The 14,956-nt window shown below is 38.6% G+C and overlaps 1 protein-coding gene and 2 non-coding genes across 4 annotated transcripts; all 3 read right to left on the reverse strand.

Annotated features, from left to right (window-relative positions):
• Positions 1-3,590: 3,590 nt before the first annotated feature.
• zgc:193801 (uncharacterized protein LOC564476 homolog) lies at positions 3,591-8,627 on the reverse strand. 2 transcript variants are annotated; one of them, XM_053478877.1, is made up of 8 exons: positions 8,493-8,627; positions 7,270-7,468; positions 6,482-6,672; positions 5,703-5,885; positions 5,033-5,191; positions 4,709-4,834; positions 4,483-4,575; positions 3,591-4,329 (listed from the first exon to the last, which is right to left on the reverse strand). In XM_053478877.1, exons 1-8 carry the CDS (start codon positions 8,505-8,507, stop codon positions 3,901-3,903), a joined length of 1,395 nt encoding a protein of 464 aa, XP_053334852.1. In that variant the 5' UTR covers positions 8,508-8,627; the 3' UTR covers positions 3,591-3,900. The 2 variants fall into 2 exon arrangements, with proteins under 2 accessions (XP_053334852.1, XP_053334851.1); XM_053478876.1 differs by having other exon boundaries at positions 4,703-4,834.
• Positions 8,628-9,083: 456 nt separating this feature from the next.
• trnac-gca (transfer RNA cysteine (anticodon GCA)) lies at positions 9,084-9,155 on the reverse strand. The gene has a single exon. It is a non-coding gene; the product is annotated as a tRNA-Cys (tRNA).
• A 340-nt stretch (positions 9,156-9,495) lies between these two features.
• On the reverse strand, positions 9,496-9,567 carry trnaa-ugc (transfer RNA alanine (anticodon UGC)). The gene has a single exon. It is a non-coding gene; the product is annotated as a tRNA-Ala (tRNA).
• Between the last annotated feature and the right edge of the window lie 5,389 nt (positions 9,568-14,956).

The following is a 14,956-nucleotide window of genomic DNA, read 5'->3' on the forward strand; positions in this document are numbered from 1 at the left end:
GTGAATGGGATCAGAATTTTTTTCCTCGATTAAAAAACAAACAAACAAACAAACAAATAAATCCATTTACATTTCCCAACCAATTTCATTTAGTCATTTTTTAATTAAATGATTTATCTATGTGTATGAAAACAAGTTATGTCTACAGTTATTTAAAATGTTAATATTGAGGTTAGACAGTGGCGTGGTTCAAGCTGTGGTCTCGCACCTTCAAGGGCAGGGGTTAGGTTCACGCCTTGGGGCTGAGTGCATGGAGTTTGCATGCTCTCCCCATGCTTGCTTGGTTCTCCGGGTTTCCTTCCATAGTCCAAAGACATACAGATTAGATTAATTAGGCCTGCAGTTATTGTGTGTGTGTGTGTGTGTATGCTCTGTGATGGATTGGCACCTTGTTCAGTTGTACCCTGCCTTGAGCCCCAAGTCTGTATGGAGGATCGCCAGTCAATAATCAGAACATCAGCTGACTTTATTCTATTGCCATATAAAGTTGCTGAGCCTAGACTTGAACAAATGAAGCAACCTCAGATCATAACACTGCCTCCAGAGGCTAGTACAGTGAAACCCATGCATTATGGGGGAATCGCTCTATGCTCTTCCCTTCTTACCCTGATGCACCTATCACTCTAGAATAGGGTCAGTATGGACTCATCAGACCCCATGACCATGTTCCACTGCTCCAGTCCATTCTTTATACTCCCTGAGCAACTGAAACCCTTTTTCCTGATTAGCTTCAGTAACAAATGGTTTTCTTATGAAAACACATCTGTTTCATCTCAATCCTGTGAGTTGTCATTGCTTTGAGAAAGGAATGATACCTATGGTTGATACTGTATATGTTTAAGATACAACTTACGTGATTTTTTTTTTTTGTCTGACCACATTTCGTTTATAAAGTTTAAGGTTCAAGCACTGTCCTACCAGGTTTTAATAATGTTAATAATATTAGTAATTCAAAACTCCTCCATTTCTATCTTTGCTTAAAACAGGTTAATAACTAGATTCTTCTGTAGTGGTGACTTTTTTGGCCAGTCAGCATATGTAAAGATGATTAGCCACACTTCAGGTGCAATAACGATGAATTAAAAGATAATGCCAAGATTAAGACTGGTTAACAGTGCCTGATCAGCAGTAACTTCATAGCTTGATTTATGGTTCCTTTATTAAAGATGAGGAAGTTTGTCTATCATGTTAATATAACTGTTGTCTTCAGGTAACTATAAATACATCAGGTAACTATACATACAGTGGCTTGCAAAAGTATTCGCCCCCCCCCCTTGAACTTTTCCACATTTTGTCACATTACAGCCACAAACATGAATTAATTTTATTGGAATTCCACGTGAAAGACCAATACAAAGTGGTGTCCAAGTGAATAGTGGAACGAAAATCATACATGATTCCAAACATTTTTTACAAATAAAAAACTGAAAAGTGGGGTGTACGTACTTATTCAGCCCCCTGAGTCAATACTTTGTAAAACCACCTTTTGCTGCAATTACAGCTGCCAGTCTTTTAGGGTATGTCTCTACCAGCTTTGCACATCTAGAGACTGAACCCCTTGCCCATTCTTCTTTGCAAAACAGCTCCAGCTCAGTCAGATTAGATGGACAGCGTTTGTGAACAGCAGTTTTCAGATCTTGCCACAGATTCTCAATTGGACTTTTGCCTGGGCCATTCTAACACATGGATATGTTTTGTTTTAAACCATTCCATTGTTGCCCTGGCTTTATGTTTAGGGGTGTTGTTCTGCTGGAAGGTGAACCTTCGCGCCAGTCTCAAGTCATTTGCAGACTCCAAGAGATTTTCCTCCAAGAGGTTTTCCTCCAAGATTGCCCTGTCTTTGGCTCCATCCATCTTCCCATCAACTCTGACCAGCTTCTCTGTCCCTGCTGAAGAGAAGCACCTCCAGAGCATGATGCTGCCATCACCATATTTGACAGTGGAGATGGTGTGTTCAGAGTGATGTGCAGTGTTAGTTTTCCGCCACACATAGCATTTTGCATTTTGGCCCAAAAGTTCCATTTTGGTCTCATCTGACCAGAGCACCTTCTTCCACATGTTTGCTGTGTCCCCCACACGGCTTGTGGCAAACTGCAAACGGGACTTCTTATGGTTTCCTGTTTACAATGGCTTTCTTCTTGCCACTCTTCCATAAAGGCCAACTTTGTGCAGTGCACGACTAATAGTTGTCCTATGGACAGATTCCCCCACCTGAGCTGTAGATCGCTGCAGCTCGTCCAGAGTCACCATGGGCCTCTTGGCTGCATTTCTGATCAGCGCTTACCTTGTTCAGCCTGTGAGTCTAGGTGGACGGCCTTGTCTTGGTAGGTTTACAGTTGTGCCATACTCCTTCCATTTCTGAATGTTTCATGGAATGTTCAAGGCTTTGGAAATCTTTTTGTAGCCTAAGCCTGCTTTAAATTTCTCAATAACTTTATCCTTGACCTGTCTTGTGTGTTCTTTGGACTTCATGGTGTTGTTTCCCCCAATATTCTCTTAGATAACCTCTGAGGCCGTCACAGCTGTATTTATCCTGACATTAGATTACACACAGGTGCACTCTATTTAGTCATTAGCACTCATCAGGCAATGTCTATGAGCAACTGACTGCACTCAGACCATAGGGGGCCAAATAATTACACACACACCCACTTTGCAGTTATTTATTTGTAAAAAATGTTTGGAATCATGTATGATTTTCATTCCACTTCTCAAGTGTACACCACTTTGTATTGGTCTTTCACATGGAATTCCAATGAAATTGATTCATGTTTGTGGCTGTAATGTGACAAAATGTCCTAAATATCATTATACCCATTCTTTCCAGGTGGTTGGTCAGTTCTCATTTGTGCCTGTGGAGTGAAATGTTCACTAGCGTTCAACTTAAAAGCTGAGAGTCAAAGAGACTTTGGAAATCTGCTTTAGAATGCTAAATATTTAAGAATAGTCTTTTTCCAATTCACATGAGTGGACTTTTTGAACACATAGAAGAAAACCTCAACGGTTCTGGTCCTAGTGTTAAGAGTGTACTCTTAAAACTTATTGTTCATGAAAATTCACAGGATTTACAAGGTAGCACACAGTATGTCCGCTTCCACTACCTCTTGGAGATCAACTTCTTCATGCCAATGCTGGAGTTGGCCTTTGTTTCTTGAAACTTGAACACATCAACAGAGATAACTCCTTCATTTTGAGGCATTTTGAGTCTTAGAGATCAGACATCCTCACCTGGATGACCTAGACGGGGGTGATTAGCCTACACCACTGTTAAGTACTTTTGATCCACAGTCACCTTAACACTTTTTCTGCAGCTTTGAAGATGATCTTGGTGGCCTTCCACCCACACCTAATGCATTCCTTTGCCAGCTCTTATGCTCGAGACTTTCAACAACACTTGCTTAGAACAAAAAGTCAGAGGTTAAGACCAAATCTGATCTGAGATTAATTCAACTAGTTGATTTGCACTATGCAATCAAATATTCATACACAAGTTATTTGTGCTTATAAAAAATATCTAAATTTTATCATCTTTATACACATACAGACACAATAAACAAATTAAACTTCAAAGTTAACCGATTAGCTCTTGATGAACATCAAAGAATGCTGACTTTAGATTAAAACTGTAAACACTTTAGTCTTTATAGCTCAATAATTACAGGCAGTAAAGAATAACTGCTTTGTTAATATTGTATCACGTATGGATTGCATTTGCTTTAACAAATATATGAAGTACAAGCCAATATAAGACAATGAAATGACCACTAAAATTAGAATCGGTACAGTACATTCAGGAGAAGTCAATGTAGCTATCGCATATGTTATAATAAGATCTGCCTATATCACTAGTATGCAAGAATCAGAGGAAAGAGTCATGTTTTTTGTAAGTCTTTTTAAGCATTAACTAACACGTGACACTTTGCCTTCACTTGTCCCTCCGCAATCCTCCTCAGAGCTTCGCTTCCTAGATGCCGCAGAAACTTCCGGTTTCACCTCCAGGTTATGGGTTAGTGCTGCGTCAGAGCTTGGGCTTTCCAGACTGGAAAGGGTGTCCTCTTGAGGTCCGAAATCCACGAGTTGCCCTCTCAGTTCAACCTGCTCTTGCTGTAGTGGAACCCCTATAAGCTCCAGTCCTGTAATCCCTCCTACTATGGTCCCCTGCACCTCCACCTCTACCTGTTCCTGTGCTTGGTCCCCACCGGGGTCAAGCTCTAGCGCTTCTGCATGGCCATTGGGTGGAATGCTACTGGCCTGGGAGAGCATTTCCTGCCTCAGTGAAGCCAGCTGGGCCTGTAGTAGCTCTTTGTGCTGAGTCTGCAGACTGTACATCTACAACACAAGACAAAGCATCATATTACTGAAGAGAGCAGAACATGTTTGGATTACCTTGCTTAGGCGTGCGTAACCTACTTTAGAGAACACTATGGAATAAGTCAATATACACAACTTTCTTGCTACACACACAAAACAACAAGTTCTTACCAGTTTGGCAAGTCTCTGCTGGCTGTGGTCTGGACAGCGATATACCTGCAGCTCCTCGAACATTTTCACATTAGACTGAACCAGACTTGCAATCTTGAAAAGATAACAAGACATGACAGGGAAACCAAGATGGAACTGTGACCAAAGATGTCCTTAGAGCAAATGCTATCAATTGGAACCAAAAAAAACTAAATGTGGAAAAATTTAAACCACCACTCACACAGACCTGTTCTTTGAGCTGCTTGATTTCAGACCGTAGACTCTTCTCTACACTCTCTTTCTCCTGCCGTAATACATCCATCTGCTCATTGAGCTCAATGAGATGTTTCTGTAGGTCCAAAATCTCATCACTCTAAAACAAAATGCCACAGGTAAAGTAGCAGATTGTTAACATTATGGTATACTTGACATAAATAAGTAAACAAAAAAACAAAAAAACAAAAAAAAATTATATAATAAATAAAAAGGTTGCCAACAATAACACTGTTATGGTTAGAGTAACTGAACACAGGACTTTCTTTAGCTAAGAATGGTATGAAGCATAACAAACCTGCTCAGTAATAATGCCTGTTGCTTCATCATAAATCAAGTTGCCCGTGTTACCATCAGGGTCCATTAAAACCAGAGTCTGGGTTTGTGCTGGTGCATGCTGGGAGGAGCCAACCTCTTCTTCAGCACCAAGCGGCATCCCGTTATTCTCACCATCTTCCTTCACAACACAGAAAGGAGCAGCATGAGACAATTATGAATTCTTCTTGTGATTCTTGAGTATAGTTTCGAATGTATGGCCACATTGACTGCTAACTCTATTTTAAATGATTTATTATATTGATAGAGATGCACTAGTCGACCAGCCAGTGAATGGAATTGGCTGTTTTTTAGCTTAATCAACAATGACTGATCACCAGTTCTGTGCTGAGTCTAAGTGGTGCAACAGAAACCCCTATTTAACACATTGTCAAAAGTTGCACAGAATAAAAAGCCCTCAAACTGCCTTTTTCTCCCAGCTCTGCAAGTAAATTTGTCTTAAAACTCACTCACACACTCTTACACCACATATGCTAATTAGTCTCAAAACACCTGGGTAGTAAATCATCATCGTTTCTTATAATCCTACAGATGGTACACACTGAACTAATCTCACATTGGCATCCCATATGGTAGAAGTAAATAATTTGCCAAGTTTGTTTAGAACTAGTACATCAATTAAGTTAGATTACCTTAGGCTCAACAGTGAGTAAGGTGGTAGTCTCAGTGACTGATCCTGTGGTGAGGATTGGAGGTGTTACAACAGAGCTGATGTTAGTGGTGTCTCCTCCCGTGCCCAAACTCACAGCTAGTCCACTGTAGGCTTTAGCATTAGCCTCTGGATTGCCTTTATAGTACTGCCTGCAATTCACATCCTGATTAAAAACAGTTCTGGATTATTATACATTATATACGCACCATTAAAAAAAAATGCATATACATGCAATCCCAACACCCCCCCCCCCCCCCCCCAACAGAAAATGAAATAAAGAAGAAAAAAACTTCCCAACAGCATTTGACTGAAAGTATTTACTTAGTAACCTAGTAACCCTGTGTAGGGATCTATCCAATGAAAATCAAAGCAATTTTGTAAGTCACTTCGCTTCTGCCAAATGCCTAAATGTAAATGTACCCCAAAACACTTGCAGCAGTAATTGTAGCAAAAGGCTGAATACAAATGAATGGCACACTTCTCAGATATGTATTTGTAAAAAAAAAAAAATTAAGTATAATTTTCCTTCAATTTCACAAATATGTGCGACTTTTTTGGTCGATTACTTAAAATTCCAATAAAATACATATATATGTTTGTGATTGTAACATAAATTGTGGAAATGTTCAAAGGATACAAATACTTTTGCACACCGCTGTATATTTTTTCTCTCCTTTTATACATTCCAGGTAACTATTAGATAATTTATACATCTGTTTGTTACACCTCTCGAAAACTAGACGTGATGCCCATGCTCACCTGTGTAACTTGTATTTGGAATGTGGTATGTGGGTTTCTGAAGTGCGTCTTGTAGTGCTTGACGGCCTCATCCCTCCTGTTAAAGCCGTTCCGACAGCGGTAGCAGTGCCAGTGTGCTCCTTTAAACCTCTTCTCTCCTTTGATGGTGCCCACGATCTCACAATGGTTACAGCAGCGTAATACTTTCAAGCCTGTAGGGTACAAGCCAGAAAGTGTATTACTGCAGAGAAAAACTACACTTACAGTAATATTTATGTAAGGACTTCAGAACAAATTACACATGCCACATTACATGGCAGGTTGCTCGTATGGTGCTGTGTAACATATTTATTTATTCAAGTTTATTACTTATAAAATAAAATAAAAAAAACATTTTCACACACACACACCTCTATGATGGGGTGTTTTAATAATGTATCTAACATCAAACACATTCTTAATGACATCCATATACTTTATAGTGGAGCAAGGGCATATATTTTATTCTATATTATATTCTATGACCAAGTAATTAATACAAATCCTCTTCCATGTCTACTAATAAATTTTGGATGCTAAACCGAGGCACAAATGATGTCCACTACCAAATCTGCATAAGGAGAAACTGGCCAAAATTTTTTTTTACATTAATTTAATAGAGCTTTGTTCTGTTTTAGGTAGCACAACTGGAATTCGATGTTTGTAAATATAAGAATGTAAAAACATGAGAATATTAGCTATCGCATGAAAACCACTGAGAAGTGTGACAGTGAAAAAAAAAAACACTGCTACTTCATTTTATGTCTGACCTGCAAAGTCGATGCTTTTGTCAACATGTTTGATGCGGAAGTGGGCACGGAGTATAACAGGGTCCTGGTACGCCTCGGCCACTGTACACAGCGGACAGTGCATGTGCACCCCTTTCTCACACCCAGCACACTTGTCATCCTGGCACAGCACAGGCACGTAGGAGTGTTCTGTAGCTCTGATCCGCACAGATGGATGGGCCTGCATAGGGACATACATGTGTATTTTAAAAACAGATGTTGTGCAGTGACACCTTTCAAATTTACACATCAGCCTTTTTCACCAAGGCGGTTCCAGAGCCAGTTCGAACCAGTTCTTTGTTTTCAGATAGACAAAGCACCAGCCCTCAGACATAAAAAAAAAAAGGGGTCATGGCGGAACCAATTTTTTGCTGGGCAAGAACAAAGAACCGCTTGTGTCAGGCCCTGGGAAGGGTTTATAAGAATCAATTTCAAGTTTCTGACCGTCATCTTTTAAAAAATGGACTTGATATATAATGGCTTGCTGCTAGGACTTTTGCACCATTAGCATTGCCCGGAATGATGTAATGACATGACTCTCCAGCCCAGGGGAAAACAAAGCTAGTTCTTATGAGGTTCTCTTTTGAACTAGCACCTAGGTTACTTTGGTTAAAAACGGGGTCACACAGGCGAGGAAGGGTGTGTCCCTGTCAATGCAGGTTCATACACATTAGATAAACGTGTCTGCACTAGAGCACCCCTGTGTGGGGAATTTCTGCATTACGTGCAGGAGATCAAAACGTTTAACCTTAAAAAAAAAAAAATACACAGCTTTTAAAATTGTATTACCACAAACATATAAATAATATGGTTGAAAACGTAGGTATTAAAAGATAATTAAAAAAATAACGAATTAGTCACATGGTAGGTATCCGATATATTTATAACAGTATACGCCTAATAAAAAAAACGGAGCTAACTAAACTAGCCATCTTAAAACACATTAGCGTTTACTGTGAATTAACCCAAAGGTAAAGTCAAATAAACCCTAGCGGCGTCTACACAGAGCAGTCATTAGAGTCTTGTTCCAAATTGCTCTATCCAGGAACCCGAGTGCACTACATTTCTATTCCTGCCGTTATATAATAGTGCTGTGCTATAGGGAACTAGGAGGCGTTTGGGATTCGACCAACGACACAAAATACAAAGTATACTAGCTAGCCAACGAAAATGAAATATTTACAAGTCTTTGAAGGAATACTCACGACAAACGCCGCCATTATCTAGTGTAATTGTAGAAACAACCACCAAATATCGCCGTTTACCGGCGTTTTCACAATTTTCGTCGGCAAAACATGTTTCAGACCAGCGGCTTTGTGTGGTTCGTCATAGACTTTTGTGTACACATGCACGCGTCCTCCAGGATCACATGGTATTGTAAAACCTCATCGCTCATTGGAGGAAGCCGAAGTCGACATTTGTTCCAGCCAATCACCTCGTGAATCGTTTATTAACGTTACACCGTGTGTGTGTGTGTATTAGATTATACTAGTCCAGTCTTGCAAAAAGACAGTGCAATATATTTGAGAAAGAACACAACATGCTAGATATTTAGTTTGACATGTGTAGGATGTTTATGTTTACTCTTTTTTATAATAACACCATTTAATGAGGTATGAAAACAGGATCATCCTTTGAAATATTCTTTGAACAGTGTAGAGTGGTCAGGAGCTTGACAAAATTAAACCGATATCGTTATGACCAGGAAATGAAACATGGTCTGACGTCTGAAAAATAAAATTAGTTTAGCCTTTTTTTCCCACGTAGAACGATAATCACGTGCTATTGCGAAAAACAGGGGGCACCCGGATTTGAACCGGGGACCTCTTGATCTGCAGTCAAATGCTCTACCACTGAGCTATACCCCCATAAGGGCAACCGACTCATTTAGCCATTATAGAAAGGATCATGTTCACATGATAAACTGTGGTTAAAGGTTTTACAACTTAGCTTTACATTAGCTACAGTCCCAGTAATGCACTGTAGCAGACAAACTGGTCACTCTGTGTAATTATGTGAGTAATTGTATTAGTGATTAATGCGTTTGAGTATTCATACATCGTCCTTATAATACAAATATACAAATCAACTTTAAGAAATAAGGTTCATGATTGTATGATTAAATGATTATAGGTCAAGACTTATTTTTAACCCTTTATGAAAAAAGAATTTCGTCGTTGCATATTTACCAGCTAAAAAGGTATCCCGTGGAGATGCCGGGGATTGAACCCGGGGCCTCATACATGCAAAGCATGCGCTCTACCACTGAGCTACATCCCCTACTGGCTACACAGGCAACATATTTATGTAATATAATACATGTATTCATATACCAACATATTCGTGGACATGATTTATTGTCTGCTAAAATGACTCATTAAATGAGAAATCGGAGCCGCACTGCAGTCAGCCGCTAAAGGGCGTGAGATAAATTCAAGGACCTCAGTATGTTGGTATATTTCAATGCGATCGAGCATCTATGAAATGTTAGGAAGGTTCCACCTCACAACCAACAGTACCTAAAGAATCCACTGCTCGTGTTCGGGGGGGCACCAAAATGTGCCTGACCTGACCTCTGACCTCACAAATGCATTTCTGGAAGATGAGCCAAAGATTCCCATAAATACACCCCTAAAACCTGTGGGAAGGCTAAGGATGGACCAACATCCTATTAAACCCTATGGATTAGGAATTGGATGTTACTCAAGTTTAGATGCATGTGAAGACAGTCGAGCGAATACTTTTGACAACATAGTATACTATTTTTCACTCTGTTTTGTTCACTCTAATTTGTCTCCCTGCCTTCCAGCTTATTTGGAGCCCCAGCCAAGTTTCAGCAACTCATAAATAGAAATCTTTTCCCACAATTTACATCCCTTTAAAACCAGTACCTGATAATCACTACCTGCTGTGTAGACTACCTAAAGAATTGTATGTTGTGGAAGACAAAGATTGCAGTAGATGCAAAAAAAAAAAAAAAACAGAACAAATTACATAACATAAAATTAAGATAAGATTATTACCTCATTATATTTTCCCCAATTTATGCCTTAGAATAAGACGCAGACGTACTGCATATAAATATATAGGACACTGTAAATGTGAATTATATATAAGCAACATTGTCACCCTCTTAATTCATATGTCCACAGGTCTTTGTGCTGCCAGTCCTTTTTCTGCGTTGCACGATTATCGACGATGGAAAGCAAAGTAGTTCACAATGTTCCTCTGTCCATAAAAACACGAGACCCCATCATCGACAGCCAAAAGAAAGGTCATGTACCTATCCAAGCCAAAGAATGACTTCTATTCTTCAACCTCCTATTGGCAGTATGTGCTTTGATTATTGTCATTAAGTGTTCTTTGTTAGGAGACTTTCCCTGTAGACTATTTTCGATACTGTGTCTGATGTACATTGGTGCCATTTGATTTTTGTACAGTAAGTGTTGGCTTTGTTTCTTTGAAATATAATGTTTTTTTTTTTTAAATAAAATGTATGTTACCTGGAAGCATACTGTGATAATTGCAGCTGCAGCCTGTAAAATTAACCTGCGATAATCACATTGTGCACTCGAGCTAACACACACTCCATAATTTTGTGTAAAATCTGATGATTCATTTTAAATTAAACATAATAGTCATTTGGACACATGCTTCAATGGAATACAACTTAAATACAGTAAGTTGAGTTATATATATAAAAAAAAATAAATAAATTTTTAGACTGATGGTTTCAGAATTTTAGTTCCTAATGTGCAGATATAGTAAAGTATTTAACAAAAATATCTTAATGGATAGTATTTTACTATATCTTAATTAATCTAAGCTCAGGCACACCAACCCAGCCAACAGCTCAGCATCATACTCATCCAAAGCTTAGAGGATGTCTGGCCAACCAGCATACTGTACCCACCTCTGTACCTACAGTATCAGTAAATACTGGTCAAGTAGGTGTTGTTTCCCATGATTCCAAAATTTCCATTCCACAAAAGTGCAACTGAAAATCTAGTGCATGTCTGCTGCAGTGTTTACTGTTCCTTATGCAAACCATATCATCATCTCACTCACTAGCATGGCATACTCTTACATTCTCTGTGACATCTTAATGACTCTCCCTAATCTCTATCACTGGTCCTTCTTAAAAACTCCCTCCCTTCCTTACTCTCTAATGAATCTCTCTCCTACTCTCACATTCTAAATTGTTTACCTAATGAGCCCATTTAGACAGGAGATGACCCTTGATGTCCCAAAATGTCATTTGATATGTGGCATGAGAATGATCTTTATCAATTTGTGAACAAGAAGTTGAGTAGACTTTGCACACTTAGGTAAGTCCTGATCCATAAATCAGTACATTGATCTCTCAATCAGACTGGAATGAAGGATTAACCTCATGTTCTTCCAGCTAAGGAATCCTGAATTAAGAATCATAGATATCATATAATTGGACAGCGCCTTGAAGAGCAGGACACACTATAGAATCAGGTCAGTCAGATAATAAAACAGGATAGCGAGAGTGAGGTGAATGTCTTCGCTCTACTTTGGGATTATTTTACCACTGAACATCTGGTCTGACACCATGTTCATTGCCCAATATGGACACTGAAAATATGACCCCAGGGTTCCAGAAGTAGTTGCAAAGCAACCTACCTACAAAAGATTTTGTGACATAAACTCACTTTTTATTGTCTTGCTGTTTGTTACTAATTTACCCGGGTGTTACCCTTCTGCTTTTGGTGTTGTTCACACTGAAATAGGCGTCTGGGGGTAAATTTGACTTGTACAAATCCACAGGGAAGAATAGCCAACGTCCACGAAAAACATATACCTGGTGATGCCTTATGGTTCCAGCAATGCTTCTGCTATGTTCCTTCCTCATTGAGGTACTTTATGGGTACAGAAAAAAGAAACAGCAGTTAAATTTAACACACTTGAATAATTGCTGAATGCTCTGTGGGAAATAATCCATTTCAGTACAAACAAACAAACAAAGACTTATACCTGATGCATTAACAGCACTATAATGATGCAACAAAAAAAGAAAAGACAATCCCACTAAAGAGCCAGTTCCCCTGAAAAAAATCCAAAAAGACTAGCACAGAAGAATGAGCAAAACATCAGGGATATATGAAATCATTGACCACTGGAGGCAGCTCAGCAGGAAGGTGGAATGATGAATTTATTCCTAGTCAGATGCAGCAAAGCCCCAAACCATAAAAGCAGTGGTGCCTGAAGCAAAAAGCAGTTTCACTGCAATTACAATGTGTAAATCCTAATCTGTATAATTGGAATCATACCTAATGTAAGGCATCATTAAATATTCCCTGGCACTACGACTTTCATAAAGATCAAAACCCCTCTCTACCTAAATGGAGACCTCACCAAATAATAAAAAAACCTATCAAAGACCTCAACATAAAAAACGACTCTCCAACCCTCTAGGGAAAAAAAGGACCACAGGTCACAGGTTAGTGCGACATTTAAATAGTACCAATAGTACCCTTACAGCTACAGTATAAAATGTATAAGTGGTGATCAAAAAACAATTTTAACTCTTCTTTAATTGTTAGTAGTATTTCTGATGATGTAGATCCTTAGGACCCTTCTTAACCAGCAACAAAAGAGCAGCAGGCTTTCCTTAAAACGTGGGCAGTACAAGGGGCATTCAACATAAAAAATGGCCTGGTATAATCATATCAGATCTCATACTGCTCACGCACCACTTCCGGCTGGGAGGTTATACCACATGTGCGATATAATCTTGATGTCGCTCCAAGAAGAAAATCAGCCATTAACGTAGTTCCTGGGAGGCCAGTGTTCCAGAGGTAAAGCAGGCAGTCTGATCATGGTTCTGAAACTTTCTACCTTGATCTTATAAAAGCCCTGGTGGAATGCTGAAGTGCATTAGTATAGCAGGGGATTACACAGAAAAATAAAAGATAGTTTTTACTCTTATCCCGGTGTTCTGTTATTCTGCAAAATAAAAAGGACAGTTTTGACATGAACATCCCTCGTAGTTCCAGAACTTCAATCAGAACAAGCAATGATAACAAGCACTGATAATCCAAAGCACTGGTACTGTTATACTTAAAAATGTTTGAAGTAAAAACTAATATGCAAATTACTGACAACACATGATTCCACTTTACCAATTTATGCAGAAAAAGGTTAAGAGGTGAAACCAGTGCATATTAGAAATAGTTGGGTTAAAAAATTCCCAGCATGTAGTTGAGCTCTGTTCTTAACTGAAGAATCTAGAGTAACCCCATGTGGGCATGTGAAGAGCATGTGAAACTCCTTACAAAGATATTTATTACAGCCATATGAAAATATTATAACAAAATGAGGGAAGAAATTAGGGCAAGGCTGAAAGAGAAAGCAACAAAGTGGGCACGCCACCGAGCACGCACACACACACACACACACACACAAATAGAGAGAGAACCTGTTTTCCAGATTTTCCCGGAACCTGTTTTCCTATAGTTAGAATAGTAGAATAGTGGCAAATATATATTTTTTTATCATGAATATAGGCAAGCGTAAGAGTAATGGAAAAAACCTGAATAGCTGTCCCTAAGTAGAAATGTCTATTCTAGACAATATGCATGTTCTAAACAGGTATTTTTGTTAAAAATCTTGCATAAATAGGAGGTTAGTACATTAATGTGTAATACAAGCTTGAACCAAGTTCATTAACAAGTAAGAGATTCAAAAATAGATTCATAAATGCAGAAATAATGTTTAACAACTCATAAGCAACTAAGCAAAAATAAAAAAGTAGTACACTATTAATACTTATTCATATTAACTATTTATAACTCCTACTTATTTACTCAGTTTAGTTTGCATTCAATATTATCTAAGTACCAAGGCTATTAAGATATATTATAAAAACAAAAGTATTGGCCAAACTGCAATGAAATTGTATCCAAATACACATTCAAAGTTAGTCCCTTTTATGGAACTTTAACAGCTTCCATTTTTTTAGAAGCTTGTCTACAAGACTCTAAAGTGTTTCTGAGGGAATTCTGTCCTTTCATTCTGTAGAGCATTTATGAGGTCAGGCACTGATGTTGGACGAGAAGGCCTGGCTCCCAAACTCCCTTCCAGTTCATCCCAAAGGTGCTTGATGGGGTTAAAGTCAGAGCTCTATGCAGGCCAGTCAAGTTTTTCCACACTGAACAAAATAAGGCCAAAAAGCACAATTATAAATGAAGATGTGGTTACAGACATGCATAAATAAGTAAAAGAGTAAAATTTTTGCCATAACATTATCTCAAACCGCAATCTTAGATGTTTCAGAACGTGAAAGGCACCATCAAACACTTGTTTGGGGGAAACACAGCAATGCCCCAAGATCTATTATCTACTACAATGGACCTCTGTATATAAACAGATAAACAGAGCATTTACTCAAGTGATATAATGGTAAATCAAGTAAAATGTTCCCAATTATGCTGTAAAGTGTGTTAAAATTTATGCATTAATGCTAATCTTTACTCAATCAGCTCCAAATCATACAGTTTCCAGGCATTACTGCATTTTCCTTTGAGGATTATACAGTGATGTTTCAATTGGTAGTTTAATTCAATTATGCCCAAAGAAACACTGGTACGATTTGTTTCAGAGGGTAAAGTTGCCTATTAAATGAATTCTTTTTGCCATGGTA

The sequence above is a fragment of the Clarias gariepinus genome, chromosome 19, assembly GCF_024256425.1.
Source record: "Clarias gariepinus isolate MV-2021 ecotype Netherlands chromosome 19, CGAR_prim_01v2, whole genome shotgun sequence".
NCBI classification, from domain to species: domain Eukaryota; kingdom Metazoa; phylum Chordata; class Actinopteri; order Siluriformes; family Clariidae; genus Clarias; species Clarias gariepinus.